Raw genomic sequence first — 25997 nt, 5'->3', positions numbered from 1 at the left:
ATCTCTCCAGAGTGGTGTTGTCGTATGCGTGGTTCAACGGCTTCAAATGCATGATCACTAGTTTGGCTGCCCGACGCTCCCAGCAACTAGGAGGCGAGCATATTCACAGACTATTCCGTGTTACATGTGCCCCTTTCCCTGCCAAAGATCTAGCCGAGAAAGCGCTCGTCAATTTGTCCCGAGATTTGAAAAGGAAGAACTTTTTGGAGCGACTGCAGTTTATGTTGATTGAGGAAAAGAGCCTGCTGAACGCAGAAATACTGTCAGCTGTTAATTTAATACTTAAAAGGTTGAAGGAAAATGACGAGGAGTTTGGTGGCGTTTACATTCTAGCTAATGGAGATAGTAGTTAGTTGCCGAACGTGTCTGGCACTAATGTCTTCACCTCAACGTCGGTCATGTTTGGTTTTAATATTAATTTCCTCCAGCAGTTTGTTCGAATGGAGGACCCTAACGGACAAGTGTTGTTAAGATTGATGGAACAAAGACCAATTCTTGCAGAAGACGTAGAAACTAGTTATTTAGGCTACCTTTATTTTCAACCTGTTTAAGAAATGTTGCGCTCTCACAGATGCGTTTCTTCTTCCATCACTACTGAAAAAAAAAATTCATTCACAACTACAGTACATCATATTCAGTTCAAATTGTTGTTTCTGACATTCTTATGTTTTTCATTCATTGGTGCCTTGCTCTTCTGATTCCACATTGGGCGCCTCTCTCTACGCGTCGTTGGGACTTCAGATTGCTCAAATCGGGGCTCAAACTCTTTCTCTGTTCTCAATGTAGTCGCAAGGTACGAACTGTGTTCCTGGAGCGAACAGAGCCATATGCTCACGAGTGATTTCCAGTATACCTCTCGCATGAACAGTGTAATCGCATTCGATTACACCTTTCGCCCCAGGACACTTTCCAGGGATTCTGCGGAATTGAGAAATCCTCACGTGTATCACCTCACGGCCATATTGTAACGTCGTAAGCCCCTGTCTCTTCTTCAGTCTAGCAATGAGGGCATCTAGTATGGTCTTCAGTTGTCCTTTGTTCCGATACTCTCCTCCGTTAATAGCAATTTTTCGAAAATTATAATTACTCATCTCCAAATTGAAATCAAACGATGATAGCGTCCCACTGAGACTAGAAACACAATCCATATCTAACAATGATCATACTGACTTGCGGCACTACCACCTGTGCCACAGGGCTGGTTACATCTCTTTTTTTTTCTTACTTTTCTTTGATTCGTGCTGGCTCAGCGTCTATGAACAAATTAGTTTATTGAAAACACACCATTAATGATTTTTCTTTGGTTCAAGTTGTGTCGCCCAAGTCGAATTCACGGCTGGCATGGCGCAGTGTATGAGCGTAACACTGGCAGTCCAGCATAGTTTGTTCGAATCGCAGCCATTCTTTTTTATCCAGTGGACTTCGATTAAGCAATATGGTGCAGTCCAGATTTATTATCGCAGTTTTCCATTCCACTTGCCTTTTTTGCAGATCCTTTATGATAAACTTTGCTTGACATTTTCAATGCATCTTGTTCTCATTGAATTCATTAATGCGCTCTCGCTGGTTTTTAGGCATCAGTCGTGATTTTATTATTGACGGCGCATATTGGTTGGGTAATAGTGTAGGAATCTATACAAAATCAGTGAAGCACTTATTGAACTGTGAATGCTTGAACGAAACTCATGATGTTTTGTTGTGCGTTTTGAGATTTAAATTTATTTGGTAATGAAGTAGATTTTTTTTGACAACCTTTAGTCATATTATTATATTGAAAATGTTTGAATTTTGCTATTTGTGGCCGTTTCATAGTTGGAACTTTACATATAGTTCCTCTGCATATAATGACTTGTAAACCACAATGCAGCTTCCATATCCGTTTCCAGCTAAAATTAGTACAACTAAATTTACTCTGAGTAATTACTCAATGATGTTTCTCATTTTGTTTAGACTCACTTTTTGATTTTTTCAAAGTATTTTATGACCTGAAACCAATAAAAAAAAATTTACGATTCCTTTAGCACCAGTGACGCAGGTTCCAATCCGACTGACAGCTTCTTTTTTCAACCTCAATGAATCAATTCTAATTAATTGTGCCCAATTATATAAAACACATTTTTGCGCCTCTAAATTTTCTCCGGAAGGAAAATCTGAAAAGTGTTTTATCTTGGGTTTTAACTGACAAAATTTTATGTGATTGGTCCGTCATTGAACTTATTTGCAGTTATCTGTCTTTTGAAATGCAAACAAACAATATCAAATTTTGTTTCTGATCAAATGCTGAGTGCGTTTGTATCACTTCTGCAAATGAAGCTTTTTTTGTAAGAAAAAATTGTGATTGACTGCTATGGTCACTTTTTGATACTTTTTCCGGCATTAGGGGTTGAAAAATGATTTCCAGTGGAAGAAACAACTATCAATTTTTGTATTTTCTTTTACGAAAGTTGCATGGCGTAAACCAAATCCTTGCTTTAATGGAATCAGCTCTGTTAATTAAATTGCATTGTGGCTGCATTTTCACAGGTTAAAGAATTCTGTACTGAGACATACATAAAATCTACGTAACTCTGCTGTGGGTCCAAGAAAAGACCAAAAACAATGGTGAAGACGTACTAATTTTGTGTTGGAAGGTTAACCAAGTGAATTTCGGGACTCGTCTATGGGTCATCAAATGTCCAGAAAGTAAAATTCAGCGCGTGACCTTGAGGATGCTAGGTTTTTGAAAGCACCTCAACTTTTCAACTCCAAAGATTACAACGATGCCCTTAAAGCTCTTTGAAATTCCAGAACAAATTATGATTGAAACTTTTTTGTTAAAATTACTCCAATTTGAGAAATGTGAATCAATAAACAAAAATTTTCTATTTCGCTGGGAAGTCTGAAAATCAAATTCCACTTTCGAAAATAGAAGTCAATCGAATTGTTCACGACCTTTACACTTTCGCTGTTCGATTGTGGAGTTTGCTTTCCTGCTAAAAAATTAACTCTATTTAAAAAGAAACCAAAAGTCAAACCGCGAAAAAGATAGTTTGAGCCAAAACAAATTTCAAGACTTTTCCTGAAAAATAAAAACCAAAAAATCCTAGCTAACTATATGAGAGTATGAATTACGTTCATCGACTCTTACTAGTTGTTTCCGTTGCTCTTTACCAACATTTCCATTTTGCTCTTACAATCTCTAAATGCGAAAACACCGCAAGGATTTTTAATGAATTATTTTTAAAAAACAAGGAAGGAACCTGCTCTTCGCCTATGCAGTGCTTGGTTCAGTATAAGCACACGGAGGCAAAGCTGCATTTCGTAAACACTATCCAGAACACTCGGATTCGATCTGCGACTAAGAGCTTATGAGTCTCACGCTCTAACCACTCAGCCACGGACGCTTAATAAACCACAAACACTAGCCAGAAATAAAGCAGAGAACAGATGCTATGATATTCCCAATGCTACAGATCGTGATTATAGCAACAGAGCCACCAAATAAGTGAACACTTTTATTTGCGAGTTTGGCTGAAAAAAAAAAACGTTCGTACTAATACACTAACGCTCGCAAGCACTCTAGTGTAAAAACATGAATAAACTTTTGTCTGAATGCAGTTCAACAATGGCATGAAAGAAAATTGCTCTTTATCTAGATTTTGAAAGCTGTGGACTGAATATCTTTTCATCTAAAATTTTAACTCTAGTCTTTGATTTCCACTAAGTGCAACTTATTTATTCAATCTTAACTTAGTGACACGAGTTCTGCGAGCAAAAAGTATCGATGTTCTCTCAGATCCTTCAAGTGATAAACGTTCATTACTTAATGGAAGTCTACTGGTTACGTTATAAATTGTTGATAATTTTTTATGCTATTGTTTTTCGAGCTGCTTTTAAAAGCTTTTTGCTTTCAATATACAAAAAGGCTTCGATCGTGAGAGTTCAATTTTAGAAAACTACTACAGGCTGTGGGCGACCTGAAAGGATGGTCGGCTGCTAACGAGCTCAAATTCAACAAATCGAAACGCATTTTGTTCAATTTAACGCTTAGTCCACTGACAATGTCTTCATTGAGCTAGACTCTGTCGAGCACAAAAAGACGATCACAGATCTTTGTTTTGAAATGAACTTAACAAAAACTACTAAAAATGTCATAAACCTGAAACATAGCTTTCCGTCCAACGCACCAAGAAGGTAAAGTAACCTAATACAACCATGTGCCATGGGAAAAAAACGAAGCCCTTCAGCGCAGACGTTTTTATTGATGCCATGTTCACGTGCCAAAAAATACGGGAGATCATCGCGAGCCAAAACATCACTTATTTGCAACATACCTTCCAAAAACGCCTTAAAATGGTTTTGGCCGGATTTTTTTAAAATTCGCCAGCGGCACAAAAATTTTTGAAAATGGGGTTTTTGCAACAATTTTGGAGAGCTCTGAAAATCAATTTAGTCAAAAATTTCTGACACCAGCACCTGCTCCCTAGGATTTCCTATCAAAAAATCTGCTATTCCCTCAGTCAAAGATTTCTTGCTTTAAAAAACCATGTTACAAGACAATTTCTCAACAAAATGGCAATAATTCAATGATTAGAAATTTCAAGAGCAACTTCACAACTCTCTCTCACTACTCTTTCGGGATCGCTGAGAAAACGCTTAAGTGTATCAGTGACTCCACTGTGCTTTGAGGCTATTGACCCCAGGGCCTCAGCGCACTCGTGACGCACCATTGGATCTTCGCTTTGATTCGCAAGAACCTCGGCAAGAGATGAAACGGCTTCTTTATTCTGCATCTGTCCCAATACATATGCAATCTCATGTCGAAATAAAGCGCTTTTTGATCCGAAACCTGAAACCAAACAACTCGACTTTACCTAAAATTGAAAAACATAGCCAATCGAAGATAGGAAAAGAGTAATGAACGCAAGTAAACAAAAAAAACACTGACTTTCTTGAAAAAATCTTAACTTTCGAAATCTGAACTTTCGAAAAAATCTCAACAATCGAACAAAAATAGATGCCCTTTAGGCTCTTTGAGTTTCTAGAACAATTTATGATTGGAGCTTTTTTGATTACATGAACCCAACTAGAGAAAACTGGATCAATAGGTAGTTTTTATTCCGCTAGGAAATCTAAAAATAAATTCCACTTTCGAAACTAGAAATCGTTCAGGTTTATTGCGCCATTTCCACGTTCGTATTTGGAGAGTGCTATTTACGTCACTTTCAGCGGATGAATTTCATTTGAACTCAGAAAGTGCATTATACCTAAGTGCATCAATAAAAATGCTACCGTGTATTTGATTTGTTTTGATCTCACTTATCAGCATTATTTTTTTTGTTGCGCTCACGTAACTATCGCTATAAAAAGTCAATTTCACGAACCTTCGCAAAGCGCCCTTGTTGACAGTTTTGAACTTATGTTTCTCAATTTAAACATTGCCACATATCTCTCATACAATGGAATACTCTCGTTAAGGAGACGCTCTTGCAAGGGATCGATGTCTTCGCATGTATCTCCACTGGGTGTTAAACTTTCTTCAAAAACAGCTGGATCGATTGATCCGAAGCCTCCAGTTGGTTTATTTTGGTTCGAGTTTTCGGAAACATTGTTTATTCGTTCAATTGCCAGTTGACAGGTTTCGCTGATTGCCGCTTCACTGTGTGACACGAACTTAGATAGCACATCTATTGCTTCAGCTGAACCTATTGCTCCGAGAGCCTCTCCGGCCTCATGTCGAACCATAGTGTTCTCATTTTCATTTTCAAGAACTTGTGACAACGATGGAATTGCTTCTTTAAGTTGCATTTGCCCGATGCAGTAGGCAAGCTCATGCTTCAACAAGGCAGAGTCCTCCTTTGGGTCTAAAAGACGGCCAGCAATACATTGCATAGCAGCGACAGTGCCATTTGTCCTGAGTTGAAATAAAGCATCAAATCGATCGCCCAAGGGTAAAGTAGAGTCACTCAATTTCTAAAAACAAAAGTTTGTTAGAAAGGTACAAAATGATCAATTTCTTACAACTACCTGAAAACCCTATGGTGACGTGCGCAACTAGCCGTTATAAAAAATATCATTATGCTCGACAGGTTTTTTTTATCATAACAGCAATTCTCAATGCAGCAAAAAACGCATTCCTTCATTACAAAGCTAAAAACAATTCAAGCGCTTGAAAAACCTCCGGAAATGCGCAATTAGTCAATATAATGACACATGTAGCTTTTTCTGTAATGAGGTCACAAACCCGACAATCTATAAACCTTGAAAGCTTGGTTCTAAGCCATTTCGGTAGCGACAATAGTTAGACTTAAAGAATTCGCCACTAGAAAACTATTTACTATTCGAATCACACTTACTTCTGACAATCTGCATATACTGGGCTCCTTTTCAAACCCCATTCTCAACACCCACACATCAACCTAAAATAAACTTTAATCACAATAAATATTCGATTTTACGTATGTACCCAACCCCCATGCCAAAACATTGCGAAAACTGCATAAAGACGCATACAAATATCACGAACCGCTGAAGAACTCCAAATATCAGCAAAGAATTTTAAACGTAGAGCAGAGTAACTTCTTTCCGCTAATTTTCGGATGCACCGGTGGCAGTGCTCCAACAGCCACGCGGACGATGCAGCGATTAGCCGCAAAACTAAGTGAAAAAAGACAAGAAAGCTATCCAGAATCTATAAACTACATAAGAACTAAAATAAGCTTCGCGCTCTTGAGGAGCTCTATACTTTGTATCAGGGGGTGCAGATCGCTGCGCCAAGTTCAATTTATCGACAACTCCATTAGCGCTATTGTAGAAGGACGGCTAAAATGAATTAACATTACGATGATGCATTTAATGCTGATTTATGACTTCATTGATAAAATGATAAAGTTTGCTGATATATATGCATTTTTATAACGCTGGTATGGCCCTATCCAGCTAGTGCAATTACCGTAACTAAACGAAAGGGCCTCTTTAAAAAAAATTATGTACCTAGCTACTTAACAATTTGGACTTTTAGGGTTCCAAATCAACACCCCAGAAAGCCCAATCGGTGAAATTTTTAGGCTCGATCAGATGGCCATTATGAAATATCTCTGCTGTTGAGGTTGACAGATGTTTTTGATTGTAGATAGATGTAAAAAAGTTGTTTTCAAATAAAAATATCTAAAGGTCAACTAAACATTCAAATCTGCCAGCGAAAAACGCCAAAAATTGGCCCGATCTCTAGTTTTAGTTTTTCTGCCTGTTCTAACTTCTGGAAACTTCTTATACAGTAACGCTTATTCTTATACCGCTGAGTACATAACGACGTGCATTTCATACACAATGTTTCGGCGAGCTAAACGTCGAAATATGTGCCATTCGACCAGAATTGACGAAAAGACAGTTACGAAGGGCTAGCAGCTAACCTTCCGAATTAGCAGTTTTAGACGATTAACAGTGTTATTCAGACGATTGGACAAATCGTGAAGGCTGAAGGATTCGGAAATTCTTAAATTTTAAAAATTCGAATTGTGACGTCACACTTCTGAGAAACGTCAAAAACGGCCACTTTGGAAGAAATCCAAAATAAAAACAGAACAACGACAGAAGTTGCGAAAACAACTACGATAATTGAGAGAAACACGAAAATACGACAGAGTGTTAGCAGAGACCTCTCCGAGTTGCAACGATTGTGTTGCTACAATCGTTGCAAGGCCATTCACGCTAAATGTGAAGGATGGGAACAAGCCTTCCGGAGAGGAAATAAGGGTGTTATTTCCCCGGATTCAGGAATCCGGAGGGTACTTGCGACTTGAACTTAAACCATTTTATACAAAATTTTAGCTTCCCAATTAAGTCCTAAATTGAATTTATTTAACATCTGAATTCCTTTTCTGACGATGAGAAGCTAGGAGTTAAGGGAAAGGGTTGATCCATCTTCGATGGAGATGATGATTTTAATCTACTGAACAAAAACAATCGTAATATAACAAATTTTGCATGTAAGTAAGTTAATTTGAGCTTTCTGGTCGAGGCCGGAGAACAGTAACGTTTTTGTCGACCCGATGTTGAAAAGACTATCAAAAGAACTGGCTTTGGTAGAGACGGTGAAAAGCATGTAGAGCTCTGTTTAGACGCTGGCCACTCGTTTTATAGCTTAGCTCTATTTTCCGTCGATATGTACTTCCGGGCGAGTGATACATGGATGTTTTTATGGCGCTCCTGGGTGTTTTTCTTTCTTAACATCATGACCGGCAGAGCCGTTAAAGAGCACTCCGCGCCGAGCGGATGCTCATAATAACGCCCTCAACAGACCCTAACCGCAGGGGCGGAAGGGTAGTTCGGAACATGGAAGCCTTCCGAATTACCGTGAATAACTTTTTAACCTAGTTAAGACCAAAAATTCACGTTCCACGAAGGGTGGGGGGATCGGCCGTCCTCTCGTTCCCTGAGAGGTTTGTGACCAAAAACACTTAAAGATATATAAGAAACCAAACAAAAACTAGTATAGTACCCAAGAAAAACAAAAACATTAAAAAAACCGAAAAAACCAAAAACAGTAAAAAAGTTTAAAAAATCAGTAGAAATCATCCCCCCAGACAAGATGTGATCCGACCCTCCAGACAAGATGTGATCCGACCCTCCCGTTTGTTGTTGATAGATATATTGTTGTTACAGGCATTTATATCTCTCAGGATCGTTACGATCATTTTTGTGGCCCGTTTGTGAGGCTTGTACTGTAGGATTATTTGAGTATTTAAGCACGTTAATGCTAATTGCGCTCAATCCGGAAGGGTCTGCTGATTTTCGCTCAATCCGGAAGGGTCTCGGGATTAGTGAAGAAGACTGATCCGGCAAGCAGTACAAGAAGTGACAAGAGGGGGCTCAACGACAACAACAGTCGACTGTTTGGTATCGTTAACAAGTTTTGTATCCCTTTTGGTACAAAAAATAAGATAGTAATCTGTGGGGGTCTCGACAGTGCTGCACTGTAGTGACCCTTCACCGATTTGTGAATTTCCGAGTTGAGCACATTAATTCGGATATTGAACAAACGCGGAGGGGTATAGTATTACTAGTATTATTACTTATACAGCCTATATTAATACTGTTATATCATTTTTCAGTGAAAAACACAGTAAGCGGACCGGTTTTTAGGGTCAAAATAGCGATATTTTAATCCCCCCACAAATCGCGATTTTTGAGATATCGATATTTTTTTAAACGGAAAAAAGCGCTGAATTAGTGAGTTACATCGTAATTGTGCTAGTATAATAGGTATAACCGGTTGAGTTTAGTTCAGAAGTGGTTGGAACTATTTTGGAAAAACAGAACACTATAAAATAGGAAATTTTTTTGGAAATTTTTGAGTTAGGACAGTAAAAAATAGTTGATCGGACAACGTCCACTAGTGAATCGACAGGTTTTAAAACCCGTTTGCCGATAACCTTCCGGGTTACAGAGAAATCGAACTTAACGTGTTTGATTTAGTGGATTCATCAATCCGGAGGGTTCCAAATAGCATAGTTTTTCGCAAAGTTTTTCAACTAGAGTGTTTTAGATCGGATTTTTTGCATTGAACAAGAAGAGTATAGGCCTTTTGAGCTCGGATCAATAATTTTTAGGTCGAAAAGAACAGAATTGCAAAAAAAGTTAGGCGGAACCTGTAAGAGAAAATTTTTTTTTTGGACTTTATAAAAAAGACGTTTTGGTTAATAACTTTGGAACTACTGGACAAATTCAGTTGATCTTGGTACCATTAGATCAGAAATTACTCGAGCTTACTAATAAAAACATCAATTATTCAAAAAATTAAGCGTGAAAATTTTTTAGGGTTGTTTTTGGCAAACTCACCAATTCGGGAAGGTAGACCCTTCACGTTTTATAAAAAAAATTTTGGAAAGCCCTTACACCCCTACCAAAAGGTAGTGACGGTCAGATAAGGCATTTTTAAGCTGTTCTAGAAGAAAAGGGAAGGCTAAAGGCACGAGAAAACCTTAGTCGAGCCGAAATTAGGCTAGCGATAAGACCCTTCACCGTTAGGGTGAATCGTCGAATAAGAGGCTTATCTTCAATCCGGAAGGGTCTTGGGAAGGACGACACACACTTCCTAGTTGGTTCAAACAGCATAATATCATCGGAGAACGTATCCGGAAGGGTATTACAAATCCGGAGGGGTCCCAATCCGGAGGGGTCCCAATCCGGAGGGATCTAAAACTTTACAAATCCGGAGAGGTCCCAATCCGGAGGAGTCTAAATTTTTACAAAACAGGAGGAGTCCCAATCCGGAAGGGTCGAAATTTTACCAATCCGGTGGGGTCCGATTTTCGTCAATCCGGAGGGATCCCAATCTTGCCAATCCGGAGGGGTATTATTTTGTCAAAACTTAAGAAGACAACAGAAAAGAAAGTAATTAAAGTTATTAGGTTACTAAGAGATAGGCTGGGAACCAGTGACTGCACTGGTAACTTGCCTTTTGTAAAAAACAGAATCAAAACAAAGCAGGTTTAAGCTCGGACATTCGCGACACTAAGTCTAAATTGATCAAGAGTGTGTAACTCATTAGTGTGGACTGGAATTCAAAACGTTTTTGAGAAAAGATTGCCCTGACGATTTTAGTAGGTCTAGCTCGGGCAGTCTGAAGGCAGATAGGTAACACAGGACTCGGTGGGTGCAATAGACGTCCACTTGAGAAAATAACTGCCTTCAACTTTTGTCTGTTCGGTGCAGCACCAAGCAGGGAAAGCTCTTTTTATAAAAACAAAATCGACTATTGTTTTGCGACTGACTAAAAGTACAAAACACATACGTTTTTCAGAGAAATTATTTAAGGTTTTTTTTTCAATTTTGGTTTAAAAACAATAATTTTTGTGCTTGATTGGGTAGTGAGAACTCTGTCTTTTAAATAGACTGATATTATCATACTGTGCTAGCTTCACATTTTGAAACTAATAATCAATCATTGTGAATAAATTGTATTCATGTTGTACTGTGATAACATACAAGATTCGTGGTCACTATTTAATAGAAACGTTTGAAATTTATTGCGTTGTATTATTATTATCAGAAGTCAGATCAAAAGGACACTAGCAATTGAATTGAGTGTATAGGCAGTAAGAAGTGTTAAATTAAGATTGAGTCTAGACAAGTCAAGGATACCTAAACAGAGTGATAGCTCCAGGAAATTCATTCCTGAGAAACAGAGAAAAGCAATGATCGACCCGTTTGTGGAAAGGATCATACAAACTCTAACCGACAATGGGGAGACTGTTTCAGGCAGAATGGTTGAGACCAGGAGTCAAAAGTCTTCAGAAGAGCAAAAAGCAATGCAAGAAATGGAGGTCCATCTGGACCAGGCCATGGATGAGAATCAGGAAATACATGGACCGGCGGGGAGAGGAAAAAGAGGGCTGGCGAGTGAATCTACTCCGGTAGATCAAGGCCAAGATTTTGCCACTCCTACCGGGACACTGGACCGAGAGAAGATGTCGGAACTGTCCGACATCTCTACTGAAGTTGTGGCAGCTAGAAGATCTCCCACAGACAACACCATGATAGCAGGCGTGACGGAGAAACAGGCAACGTCCTCATCGTTTTCAGAAAGAGTGAAGAACACTTTTGGAAACATTTTACGTAGAACACTTGTGTAGACGAAATACTCAGCAAGCACAGGCAAGGCAGAGGACAAGATTCGACAAGAGAGCAGCTGGTGCAAAAGCTTACTCAGTAGGAGACTACGTATGGGTATTTCAGAACGTTATACCACCGAACGGAACGAAAAAAACTCCTAAAAAAGTGGAGGGGACCCTTCATGATTACGGAAGTGCACCAGGAGGGACGCTTTTATAGACTGAGTACTGGCCGAGCCGCTCATTACGAAAACATTAAGCCACACAACCCATCGACAGAAGGTTGGTGTATACCTGCAGACATGGAGGAGGGTGATTACTTGATGATGGACCCTGCCTGTGAGGTCAACGAGAAGGGCACCAGGGAAAAGAAAGTCGTAGAGGAAGGAACAAGTCCACCATTGGACCTGGATCCAAACGAGGTGATTGAAGCGGATGAGGAAACCTTACCCTACGCAGAAGAGGACTGGCAAGACCCTGAACAAAGGGAGGTTCCCAAGAACTTGGAACCGGATCTTCCGTTCACGATACAGACTCGACAGAATGACAGGACAAGATCCAAGAAGAATTATAACCCTTACGGCGACGACTTTGTAGTGAACAGGATAGATCTAAAGAAGATAGTGGAAGAAGTAGTAGGTCTAGAAGATTTAACTGTGTCACAGGACATTGACATAGTCGATGATCACGTTGAGGAATGGATCGAGGACCGGTCGAAACCCGAGGTAGAATTCGACGACGAGCAACAGCAATCCTACGAACAAGAGTTGACGAATCTGCGTGTCTTGGAGTGGTTGAGCGAAATGACGTCGGACGCAAAGGAGACCAGTGTCACGATTCAAGATGTAGATCGTGAAAGCATGAAATAGAGGAAAACCGAACGAGAAGATCCTTCCTGGGCTGCCCAGGAAGAGCGACTACTCATTTCGGCTTCCAAACTCGACTTGATCTCCGGTATGCGATCGACGGGGACGTCGATGGACGTTTTTGACCGGAGATTTGGGGTAGGACTTACGCACACTGAAAAATTATTAATAAAAAAAATAAGAATAGCAAGAGAGACAGGAGATTTAGAAGCGGAAACAGGCGAGGACCCTAAGAAACAGGACATAGGGAGGGTAGTTGAGTCATATTTTAACTTACCAAATGAATATTCAAGTAGCATAATACTAACAGACAGCGATTTCATACTCACAAATAGAACATGTGCGATAGCAATCACAGCAGACATGAGTTTTAGGACAGCGATAGCAGCAGATTTTAAGAGAGAATATAAAACATAGAATTCCTTTGGAAGCAAAGACCAGGAATAGGGGGCGTAGCAGCCTTGCCTCCGGCGGCATCACAGATACCGGGAAAGTTTTTATGCTTCTTGGTGACGAGGGTGACGGAAAAGCGGCACGTGGACCCGGAAACCTAGTCTTGTCCTTGACGAGATTGAGAAACTTCCTCGTGGAAAGGGAAGTGAAGGAGCTTTCGCTTCCAGCGTACGATCCGAACAGAGGACGACTGCATCCACGGTAACTATACGCGCTGATACACGTAATCTTCTCTGATACTGATATACAAGTATACTTGCATAAGAAATATTACTTAAGTATAGGCTGAGTTTAGGTGGCATATAGAGGGGCGTTTTACTAAATGTGTGTTGTGTGTGATATGTGTTATGTTATGTTATGTGTTATGTTATTAACACAGAAGGGTAAGAAGAAAAAGTGACCATGAAAAACTGAATGACAGTCTTAGGAATAGATCCAAAGTTTGGACTGTCCAATCTTAGGTCGTATCCCATTTTAGGATCAAAATCCTTTTATCTGACTGTTTTAAATAAATTTAATACAAAACTAGTGCAAAGTTGACAAGTGTGAGATTCGTGACCTCTTTTCTAGATCCTGATTGATCATTTAATCACTCACATGAGTTCAAACCGTTGAATCAATAATCAAGTCAAACCCGAAAGAGAACGGATAATTTCAACTTGGATGAATTGTTGGACCTGGCAGAGGCATATGTAGGACCGATGATAGATGCGATCTATCGTCGGCTGATGGATCGAGACTTTGCTCTGGAGGACCCAGAGGTAGTCATGTTGCTGACCGCCTTGATAAACATCTTGGGGCATAAAAACCGTGGGGACCGCCCCACGGAAGTCCTTTTGATGGCAGCACACGGAGAAAGAGGAGTGCTAGACCGCCCGAACATGAGAGTGATGAGGTGGAGAAACGGGGCTCTCTCAGGGAGTGACTTGGCGAACGAGCCTGGATTGGGAAGTTCGAGGACCTACCAACCAGGTGAGATGCCCTTGCCCACCAAGCCTAAGCCTGGACTGAGAAGAATGCATCAGGAAATGAACAGCAGGCTGCCTCGCCTAGTTCACCACTGAGATTAGCTGTACCACCAAAGAGGGCGAGAGTGGAAGAGGAGGTTCAAACGAACGAAACCATGCGAGATCTAGATGGGATGAAAGACGAGCTGGAGACGACAAGAAAGGAGCTGGACGAGATGACCAAGACCGTGCTCACTATAAAAAAAAAGATAGGGATATGTGGAGGAAGTTGTTTGAAGACTGCAACAAGAAGCAGGGTGAAAAGATAGAACGCTTGAGGCGAGAATACAAGCAGCGATCGGAGCGTCTGTCGTTAACGGCAGCCGTAGAAAAAGTGATACCTGCAATGGTTATTCCTCGTGGGCAATCCCCGATAGAACTCTTGACGCCTCGAGAAATGAGTCAGACTACAGAAACGCGGCTCCCGGCTGCAACTGGTCGACTGACAATCCCGGAACCGAGTGATACCTTAGGTGACCCAGTCGTGGAACAGACGATGAGAAAGCTGATAGAGACAGCTGGACGACTAGTGGCCAACAGGCATGCGCCAGGTTCCGTGGTGACTGCACCCTATGGAACAATCGACGACACGGGCAGAGTACAACTCTCCCAACACGCGATGACCAAAGAGGGAGTTATCGATGCAACGTTACAAACAAGGATCTCTAAGATCCCAGATAGGAAAATCCGAGGGATGCCGGCGAAGAAAGTTTCCCGAGTGATTGATGTACAGAAGAACAATCAGTTGAAGTATAACTTCACAGGAGCCCGGATGCGGATCCGAGAGCCTGCTTCAATCGAGCGACCTGGAACCCAGCAGTAAACCTGCAGCAACCGCCACTTGGGACATTACATCTGATACTGGGGGACAGCTTGGTCAGAGTGCTCCAAATTTTGAGGACTTCCTGGATCACCACGGTGATGGCGTTTGGAGGCGCGACGGTAGTCCAGTTATTTCGGATGGTGGAGCTGATGAACCCAGGGAGAATTCCTCACGTGATGATCCTAGTAGGGACAAACAACATATCGAGAAGCTCAGATGAGGAAGAGGCACTATGGGAATCGATGATGGTGTGCCTATTTACTACTCTCTGGCAGAAGTTCAACTGCGCGGTACTGACCGTCTGCACTGCACCAATGAGCACCAAGATGTTGAGAGCGGCAGGGAGGAGACATAATGAATGAGTAATCAGGTGGAACAACATCCTGAGGAATTTTGCAAGTCGGAATGCCGGAAGGATGATCCTTATGGATATTGAGCATGAGCTGAGAGCTATGGATCAGGCCAGACTGACTACTGACGGCATCCACTTTGACAGCATCGAGGGACAAGCTTGGTTGAACAAGTCTTCCAAGAGCGACTAGATGAAATGGAAGTAGAACTCTTTGACACGGGAGTGCTGAAGAAGGAAGAGACATCGAATAAACCAGCAATTTCAACATTTGTGCCTCCCAACTTAGAAACACGTCTGGGAGCGCCCCAGCCTTGACTATCTATAGGCCACAAAGCTCTAGCGAACGCGGGCAAAGAACGGACGTTCAAGATCGATTGGGGGAAGCGCCCATGAGAAGAACCATCAATCCTAGACGAAGACTAGGGCCTGTCAACCCGACAGCGGGGACGACCAGCACCTCTAGATCGGATACGAGATCAGACACGACGAGCACCAGTCGAGAGGAGCGATGCTCAAACAGGAGCTCTCTGATGTGGTCGAAGCCCATACCTTCTCCCTGGCACATATATAAGGATGATCTGATGAAACTGAATCTTCAGACGGTGAGTTCTGCAGCTGATGCCATGAGGATGCTGAATGGAGCGAGGTCTCTGTCAGCGGACTGTACTCGATATCAGGAGTGGACTGGTTGATAGCTGCTGGCATAAACTTCAGCTCTACAACTGCCTGGAGGTTTGCCGACCTAGAGGGACTGCCCTCAAACAAAACAATGGGTCCATTTAATGCAAGACCGTTACAAGACGTGAAACTGAATCACGATGAAGGAAATCGAGAAGAGAGACCTGGAAGATTCCTGATAACGAGGGCGCCAATTGGACAACATGTGAAAATGTTCAAGCAGGTGAAAGTCCCCCCCAGGCCATGTGAAAGAAAGAGCGTACCCGAAACAAGTGAATCAGGACGGTGATGTTCAGAGATACGGTGGGTTGCAGGCGATACAGAAAGATGAGACCATCTTTTTTGCATATGACAAGGCAGAAATGAGGAAGGCTAAGATCATGATAGTCGCGAATTCAGACTTCGTATATACCTCCAAGTCTCTGTTTTGGCCTGACATAATAATGTTGGCAGCGGTCGACCTGGACCTAACACAATCCGTGTCGATGGCGATCGGAGTGCAAAGGCAGACAGATATGAACCCAATCACAATTGTGTTCGCTGGCATCAATGACCATCTACATAGAAGAGGTTTCCTGAGCAGACTCAGAGAGTCTACGACAGCCGAAGCCGCTGTGTGGCCAGCGATAAAAGATATCCTCGAGTCATTGGATGAAGTAGTGGATACCCTGAGTGAAGTTTCGTCACCAAGATAACACCGAGAGCCGTGTTCACGCTGTCTCCGGGGTATGCACGTCTCCCGGATGGACTAAAGTTCGTGTATGCGATTGTGGCTTTGCTCTCGGAAGGGATATATGATATGATCAAATCAGCCCCAAATCGCGAGATAGAAATGGAGAATCTGAGACCACTCAGGGCTGAACTACCTGCGGTGTCGTCGGATATCTCGAATGCGATGAGAGGATTCAAGGACCATTCACTACACATGCTAGTGTTGGACGAATTGCTGGGGTTGGAACTGTCCAACTTCAGTCGACAGGTCAAGTTGAAGCCAGGAATAGATGACGACCATCGAGTAATTGTGGCGATGACGAATGATTTATGGTTCCGAGGAGTGGACATGAAGGAGGAAGGAGAGAGAAGAAAGAACTCCAAGGATACCAGAGCTCACTTGGAAGCGATGGTTTTGAGAACCAAACCAGAGTCTAACCAGTGGCTACACCTAACTCCTCGAGTAGCGGCATTGGGTGCGGATGCTTTTGAGCAAGGCCCAGTGATGATCAGGAAGATCCATGCCTACTTAGTGAAGGAGGTGAACCTGGCCAAAAATGCTGAGGAAAAGGCAGCCGAGTTTGTAAACAGAGTGTGCCAAGTTACCCTGGAAACTTTCTGGACTCAGAAGGTGAGGGGGGAAGAAGGCTTTGAACAGACTGATAGCATGCTGGAAGGGCTGGGAGCCGGTTGGACCGCGTCCTTCATGGCGAAAGTCTATCCAAAACTCTCTCGATATTTGATAAAAGAATTCCTCCAAGCAGTAGTGGAAGTATCAATCGTTGAAATACTAGCCTTGTTCGTGACGCTTGGAGCAGAAAAATTCATAAAAGGACCGGTCGTGCTGCTCACCGAAGGAATTCAAAACCTGCGATTAGATGGACTTCTAAGGTTGATTGCAATAATGCATGAAAACTTTGGAGGGCTGATGAATTTGACGCGCTATCCAGAACAGATGAGAGAGAACGTGAGGAAATTTGTAGTGAAGAAAGCCACGGATTCTTGGAACAAGATAAGAGATTTGAGGCATACTCCTATCCAGTATCTCCTGCAGCACAATTGCTTTGGAACAGAAGAGGATGAGACTATTGAGAGGGAGGAAGACGTGAGACGACATGTCGGGGGCATGCCCCTGCTAACTGATCTAAGCTTGGCTATGAGGAACGATCCCTTAGCGTTGATCAGAGGAGCCACGGAGTTTGTGACGGTAATCTATGGACCAGCAGTCACGTTTGTGTTCCCTGATATTAAGGTGGAAGCATACAGGAGGTCGGTGCTGCACCTGAACCTCATATCAGCTGAACTGAGTGTGCTGAACTGGTGTGAGCAGCACGTATTGAGAGAACTCATGAGCGAAGATCTGTTGTTTGGAAAGACATCGGAGCCAGAAATGACGGTCGTCAACTTCGAAGATCACTTTCGTGATTGTATGGGAGAAGTGGAGAGAGGGCACACTGAAGTATTTCCGAAGCTCTAGAATCTAAGGCCCTATGACAAGACAAATGGTGAGATAACAAGAATTCCTCGTCTCATTACAGCATACCATAAGGTGAGAGAAGAGACAAAAGGCTGGGGTGATTACAAGAAGCTGCCAGAGGAAATCCCTGAATTCCCTCTGATAAGAAGGATGTTGCTCGGAGCAGTCTCCGTAGTGCAAACTCCTAGGCTGAGAGTGTTTGAGACCAATGAAAGGAGGGTAGCGAAGTTCTCGGAAATGATGGATCCGTGTTTTGTGGGCAGAAATGCCGCAGTGTTACAGTACACGCGATTTGCTTACTCGGATCAAGCGACGAGAAGGCGAATAAGCAATGCCGCGACTCCGAAGCCTGGAGCATTTGACAAGGAATGGGCAGAACTGAATTTGGCGCCTATGAGGATGAGAGGCAGAGCTGAAATACCTGAGGCCTCCCTGATTTTGACGAGTGTGAAACCAGAGTTAACAGTGGGAGGAACGCTACGGACGAGAATCTTCCTAGCACTCTTCGGCTATGAGGAGATCAAAATAGTCTATGGAGAGGAGGAAGATCAGTCAGCCGGCAGGCTAATCATTCCGAAATTTCCGGAAGGGACCGGAGCTGAAGAGCAAGTGCCCTCACATTCGAAAGATAGATCAGAAGGAGATGATGGGCAGGGAGGAAACCGTCGATCGGAAGAACCTATGCAACAGGATCCCGATCAAGCTGAGAAGGAGGACGATAAGGCATCGACAGGAGGATTATCCAGCCTAGATTTCAATTTCCTCAGTGACTTTGAAAACACTGCAGACGCGTTGGAAACGAATGAACCCGCAAACGAAGGTACTTCGACACTGGAATCTCCGTCGGCTTTTGTGGAAATGAACCGCGATTTGCCGGAGAGCAGCTCTCCGGGAAATTCTAAATACGGAGAACAAAGACTCCTTATGGAATCACCAAGGAGAAGAAGGATAGAAGGCGCTGCCAGAGTACCCTTCTTGGGAACGCTACCCGAAGAAGAGTGGGAGGTGCATCACCGAGACCATGAAAAAAGGACGGGATGTAGATTGGACAGAGTGGCCTTCATGGAAGAAGTCTGGACAGTAGTTCAGAGCTACGGAACCCAGTCCATTTTGAAAGTAGGTATCAGCCGACCACTAATGCGCGAAGTCCTTGACAAACACGACGAGTAAGAAGGGAGATTGAGTGAGTTGTTGATCGACTCAGCGACTGACGATAGTGAGGCAAACTCTCCTATCAAGATGACGCCACAAGAAGATAAAGGAGAAGTGGTATATCTGTCGAGAACCAGGAAAGGAACGTTGCAATCTAAATTGGTAATTGATGAGATCAATGAAATGAAGATGAAGCTGGGCAGCAGAGTGGTATTGAGGAAAGCGGGAAAGACTAAGGTGGATTCTGAAATCTCGATAAAAGCTGTCAACTCAGCGAAAAGAAATAGAGTCGACGAAGCTATGGATTTGGGCCAAGGTGATGATCGATTGCCTGGCACAGACAGAATATTGACTGATGTAGCGATGGTGCCACCCATTCTCATGGCAGGGATAAAATCAACAGGTTATGAATCCAAACGGAGTGACCGCACTCTGACTGGAGCAACATTGGAAATGGAAATACTCAGCCAATGTGGGGAGAGTACCATGAAATAATTTAAACCGTCTCGCATGAACCACGGAAATATTACCGACTGACACTGTCGGAGAATGTATCAATAGAGGAACCCGCCAGTGGATACATGGAGATATTGGAGTACAGAAACTCGGCCAGAGGACACTTAATGGCTCTGGAAGACAAAAGTGCCATGAAAGGTTATCTGGAGACCATTATGCAAGGCACCACCCTCAAGCAGAAGGAATATGGGACTCTAGCATCGTCTGAGATGCAGGCAGAGACGATTGAGCAGTTGGTGAGCCTTCCATGGAAAGCAGTAGTGTCAAGGTACTTCGAGGAAGAAATGAGGACCACGCCGAAGATACACGCTCTGATAGCAGTACCTTATGTGAGAACTGAATTACAGCTGCGGTTCGCCTGTTGCATGATCGGACTGACTCGCGGGGAATATGATTCAGAGGAAAGGAAAAGATCAAAGGAAGACAAGGTATTCCTGATGACGAGCATGAGAGATCTGATAACCCAAGAGGGAGCAGCAGTAGCGTGCGCGAAGCGGAGAGACGCTCTCTGTTTCATCCGGTTCATGATAGATCAAATTTCGGTGCCAGCCTTGAACACCTGAGTCAAGATGCTGGGAGAGGGCGATGAACGAGCGAAAGCCTTACTCTTGCCAGCACTGCTGGATATGCATCGAAGCAAACGAATGAGGGTGAACATGAAAGAACCCGTGCAGCTAGAACCCAAGAGGAAAATAGACGAAATCAAGAGATTCTCAAACAAAGAGCTGAGGCTCACTAAGGAACCTGTGGGAGCAACGCCAAAATCCAGTGAATACTGTGGACCGAGTAGGAAGAAGTCCTACAGTTACGTGTCAGGGATTATAGGGATAGCGTACAATCCATTCCTAAATGAAGACATACGTGATTACTTCTTTGATTACGAGCAAGCAGTCTTGTCAAGATTCTGGACGTCTAGAATTGCGACAATAAGAAGCGCTGCTAATCAGCAGACCAGGCTGGGACTAGTCTTGGAAGAAAAGGTGACTGCACCTTCCGTGCCAGAATCCGACAAACGAGTAGAGTTTGGATTGGGATTCTCAGATGAATTACTGAGAGTGAGCTTGATGATGGTATGGTAACTGATGAGACCCTCATGGCGTCCTAGTCCCAATGCTGATTCAATACTACATGCAACACAAGATGTACAGAGGGAACTAAATCCAGACTGTAATCTGCGTGATCTTAATATCATCTATAACGTGATGACAACAGCCTCTAGGAGCAACGGAGAAGACAAAGTAGAGTTGCCTGGCTGGGGACCAGAGGACTGGGTTAAACTTGGTAGCTGTCTGGCAGAAGTCTGTGGACTGGAAGGTCACGTTTGTGGAGGCCTAGATTGCGTGAAAACCCTGGAGAAACAACACAAGCAATTGACAATATTGTTTGGGATCATTGTGATGAAAGCGAAAACGGAAATGGAGCTGATCGCAGATTGCCATGGAGGAACTGAGGTGAATCTAGTGACTGCACTAGGATTCTACAGCATGTTTAGTTCTTTAGAGTCACTATTGAATCTAGAACAGAAACATGAGATGGTCACGGCCATCAGTGTAGAAATGTTCCCAGGAGTTTTGCAGACAGAGCAAAAGCACATAGGAAAATGGAGGGAAGCGATCGAGGCGGAAATGAGCATCCGACACAGTGAAATTTATCGCAGACCATCGGGAGCGCGATATTTGGTGGGATCGACATTAGCTCTATTGTGCAAGAGCAGATACCCAGTGCATTTCGTAGCTGTGGTTGTAAAAAGTACGAGAACGATCGTGGATCAGGCCATCTCAGTGCCAAAGTGTGTAAGACTAGCGAGAATGTCGGAAAAGTCTTATGAGTTACTGTGCAAAATGTTCTCAGCAGTTCCAGAAAGAACTAAGGAGGAGTTGGAATCGATACTGGGAAAGAAGTTCATGGGATACGTCAGTGGGAACTTCAGTGACTTTGAAAGACACAAACAGAGAGGATCAACCGTTACGGATTACAACACAGTAGATGAGAATGATGAGGTCCACCGAGTGATGATGGAAATGGAACCACTACTGGAAGCTTCGGGAAAGCGGAATTGGAGAAGCATCATATTAACACATGATGAGTTTCCCTGCCATTGCTTGCTGCAAACATGGTGGTACCCTGGGCGTAGTAATCTGGTGTTGATCTGGGACTGCGGAGAGCTGCTCTCCATGGGTTTACCAGACTCATCACAGCCCATAACGATAGTGATAGTGGGAGTTATGAAGGCGATAAAATGGCTGGAAGCTCATGTGAAGGAGAACAATAGACAGGAGGCACCAACGAGAGAACAATTGGAGAAATTGGATTGTCTAAAAGATTTAGATCTTTTTGAGACAAGGTAAAAAATTCTGAACATTCCGATGGAAGTGAAAAAGATATGGGCGAGAAGACGACTGATGCCATGGTTTAGAGCCAACATGACTGCATGGTTGTACGAAAATGCCAAGAAGCATATGTCGAAGCATGGCAAAGTGTACAGTACGTATCAGCTGGACATTGGTAGCGAGCTTTTGTAACTCATCGGAATGCAGTGACCACCGCCGTAAAGAGAATCTCCAGGATGAGTGAACGTGATGAAAGGGAGAAAGAAGAGATGTTGAAGGAAGATTTGGAACAAATGGCCGAAGATCAAGATGCACGGGCTGTCCGGGGAGTATGTGATATTCGACCAGAATTGACAAAAAGACAGTTACGAAGGGCTAGCAGCTAACCTTCCGAATTAGCATTTTTAGAGGATTAACAGTGTTATTCAGACGATTGGACAAATCGTGAAGGCTGAAGGATTCGGAAATTCTTAAATTTGAAAAATTCGAATTGTGACGTCTTACTTCCGAGAAACGTCAAAAACGGCCATCATGGAAGAAATCCAAAAAAAACGGAACAACGACAGAAGTTGCGAAAACAACTACGATAATTGAGAGAAAAACGAAAATACGACAGAGTGTTAGCAGAGACCGCTCCGAGTTGCAACGATTGTGTCGCTACAATCGTTGCAAGGCCATTCACGCTATCGGGAACAAGCCTTCCGGAGAAGAAATAAGGGTGTTATTTCCCCGGATTTAAGAATCCGGAGGGGTCTTGAGACTTGAATTTAAACCATTTTATGCAAACTTTTAGCTTCCTGATTATGTCCTAAATTGAATATATTTAACATCTGAATTCCTATTCTGCTGATGAGAAGCTAGGCGTTAAGGGAAAGGGTTGATCCATCTTCGATGGAGACGATGATTTTTATCTACTGAACAAAAACAATAGTAATATAACAAATAGTAGTAGCCCTGTTTTTAGGAGTGACCTCGTGGTCTGGGGATACTGAGACCCAGCCATGAGTTCACTAATTTTGCATGAAAGTAAGTTAATTTGAGCGTTCTGGTCGAAGCAGGAGAACAGTAAAGTTTTTGTCGACCCGATGTTGAAAAGACCACCAAAAGAACTGGCTTTGGTAGAGACGGTGAAAAGCATGTAGAGCTCTGTTTAGACGCTGGCCACTCGTTTTACAGCTTAGCTCTATTTTCCGTCGTTATGTACTTCCGGGAGAATGTTACAATATGCAAATTAACAAGTTAAATGCAGAAACAGTGAACTCATGGCTGAGTCTCAGTATCCCAAGACCACGAGGTTATTACAATTATTACTTCTTTTGTTCAGTAAAAAAATAGCCTATTCGTCGAAGATGGATCGACCATTTCCTAGCTCCTCATAAAATTACTTGATTAGGAGGCAAATGTAAGTCAACTTAATGATACACCTTTTTACACTACACATACTTATTCATAGCCAAGGAAATCAGAGAAAAACTCATCTAAATTTAAAGTATTTGGTTGACAGCTTAAGATAGGTTTTCACATTAAATTCTTCCTAAAAAAGAGATATGTATTTTTTTGTAAAAATATAATCAGGTCGAAAGTATCAAAGTAACCGATGTTACAGTCAGGAGTCCCTTCATCACACTATCCAGTCAAAATCCTCGGAACTTTTTAGATAAAGAAAATATGTGAATAGAGATAAAGAGAGTCAGATGGTTGGGAATCAAGCCAAATAGATTGAGAAAACTAACACCTGCACAGAATAAACCGAACTTGAAAGTGACTCGAAAAGACTAACCTGATATGAGGCTACGGGTCTATCATATAATTATATAAAGCTGCCTTTTTGTTCCCTTGGCTCTATAATTAAAAAAATTCTTCGTATGTAGTTTTATCATTTATAGTGCCGAGTTTACAGGCAGCGTTCTCAACCTGTATCGGGAAGAGTTTCTCTGCTTAAGAAAACTACCCTGCCCTGAGTTCCTCGGTTCACATGCACAAGTTCTTACAAAGCTTATTCAGAAACATCTGTGCTAGGGCCGGCCGCACCCTGAACGTCAAATGCAATTAGTAGAAAAAAAACTATCCGTCATTCATTTTATCTCTATAATGTCAGAATTATGACAAACCGAGACTGCGCTTATTCTACTAGGGGCTAGGGAGTCAACGGTGAATTACCATAGGTTCCAATATTCATAGCTCCCAAAATGAAAATCAGTCGCATAAGTCCCAAAATTTAACTTATTGAATTCTGATTGATTGAAATTTGAGCCAACGAAAAACTGGATTGATTGTTTACTGTTCAAGCAGCATAAAATCAAGCTGCAGAATAGGGTAGGACTGTAAGGTAGGATTATATACAAAATTTAGAGCAGGTTGTCGCCGCAAAGCGGCGATGCGCGCGTAGGGCGACAACCGGCGACCTTAAACCGAGACATGGATAATTTAGTCATTTGGCCAATTGAACGATATGGGACTTATGCGACTGCCTTTTTGTTTTGGACTCTTGAGACTGATTATCATTTAGGTGCCTATGAATACGCACCAAGTCAACTACCACTACAACTACCAACAGACTATGCGAGGAGCGTCAAACCGTCTGGTCGCTTCTGATCTGTCCTGTGTATGTGTCGGGGCTGTAAAAGAGAAGGAATGTGAGTAGAGACGAGACTTAATTTCATAAGGGCATTCAAATTTGAATGCTTAGAGAATCTCCCTGCACTTATGAGACACGATAGGCCATGCCATTCCTCTTCAGTTACATCTTTTCCCTAAACGCATGTTTTTCACAAATTTGTGAACCTAGGCTTGGCGGAGTCCAATTGCAACTTTAAGCTGATAATTCGACAATTTCAGTTTTATGTTTTAACAGGGTATGACTTTCAACCAATGCGATCCAAACTTATCCTGATAAGCAATGAATCTTTTTACATCAGTAAGTTCTAATTTCAAATTCACTTGAGAAAGCTCTTTATCAAAAATGGGCTACGTCCAACTTTTTGGATTTAGTTTTCCGGAGCTACTTCACATTTTACTGAATCAAACCAAAGTTGTAATGCATCCTCGTGCTCCAAACCAAAAATCTCACTTAAGGTAGTTTTCACTCCTTCTGCTGAGGCTAAAAAAGCGAGTAAAGCTGATACGCGAGCGGAACACGTACCCAAGCCAGTTTTGGCTGCCGGGATTACTGTCATTTGTTTTTACATTTGTTAGCTTACGTAGAGAGTTTCATTAAATTCGATCGTACTTTTCCAAAAAAAACACTGCAAAAAACAAAGACTTGTACGCAATAATTATAGGATTTTCTACATGTTAAAGCAAATCTTTAGGAAGTAAAAGCCATAATGTATATCTAGTTTATCAATGAGCTCCGAAATTTTTTCCAGCTCAGATTTTTTTTCAGTAAGCAATTTTTTTTGACAAAATTCGCCTATAGCAGAGCCCGAGATATTGGAAGTTCACTCTTGAATTTGATTTTTTCGGACATAATTTTTGAAGTTGACCTATAAATGTATTGTTATGCGTACTTTTAGTCTGTCCTAGAAAACATAGCTCACACTGTCCTAAAAAAAACGTTCGATTTGTCACTGACAGCGGACGTTTTTGAACACTTTTATATTTCAAGTATTTTGTTATGATAGAGGCACAAGAGTAAATCATTTAGTTCTTTTAACTGCACAAAGCGCAAAAGATTCAATTTAATATTTGGCCTTGCCCATGAAAAATGCCCCCGAAAATGAAACTAAACTAAATAATCTATTGCATTGTGATCTGGTGAAAAATAGGTCTGGTAAGCTGCTGTAAAAAAATTTATAGGTTTTTTCGAACAGCACAAACAATCAGGTTAAAATAATCATAAGTATTTATATTTGCAGCAACTGTCAACTCAAAATAAAAAAAAACTAAAAAGCTATTTTTTAAAAAGTTTCAGCTCTGTTAGTTCTGTTGCTATATTGCGTTTTTGTCATTCAAATTACATTTTGAGTTGTTCTTGTCTTGTTTGCATCTTCATTGCTTCTTTCTTTGTTTTTTCATTGTTTACAGACCTAAAACTTT

The 25997-nt window shown here is 42.1% G+C and overlaps 1 protein-coding gene across 1 annotated transcript in view; it reads right to left on the bottom strand.

Moving 5' to 3' along the window:
- Positions 1-4528: 4528 nt before the first annotated feature.
- LOC134843688 (deoxyhypusine hydroxylase-like) overlaps positions 4529-25997 on the bottom strand; it is a 233704-nt gene continuing 212235 nt past the window's right edge. Inside the window, exons 2-4 of the mRNA XM_063859912.1 lie at positions 6336-6401; positions 5364-5952; positions 4529-4828 (exon numbers count right to left, since the gene is read on the bottom strand). Of these exons, the coding sequence (XP_063715982.1) occupies positions 4563-4828; positions 5364-5952; positions 6336-6377 (897 nt within the window). The 5' untranslated portion in view covers positions 6378-6401 and the 3' untranslated portion in view covers positions 4529-4562. The remainder of the gene's footprint in view (positions 4829-5363; positions 5953-6335; positions 6402-25997) is intronic.

The sequence above is a fragment of the Symsagittifera roscoffensis genome, chromosome 4 (assembly GCF_963678635.1).
Source record: "Symsagittifera roscoffensis chromosome 4, txSymRosc1.1, whole genome shotgun sequence".
Taxonomy (NCBI): domain Eukaryota; kingdom Metazoa; phylum Xenacoelomorpha; order Acoela; family Convolutidae; genus Symsagittifera; species Symsagittifera roscoffensis.
Note: the sequence above shows the minus strand (reverse complement) of the source record. Positions and strands in the feature narration are given on the sequence as shown.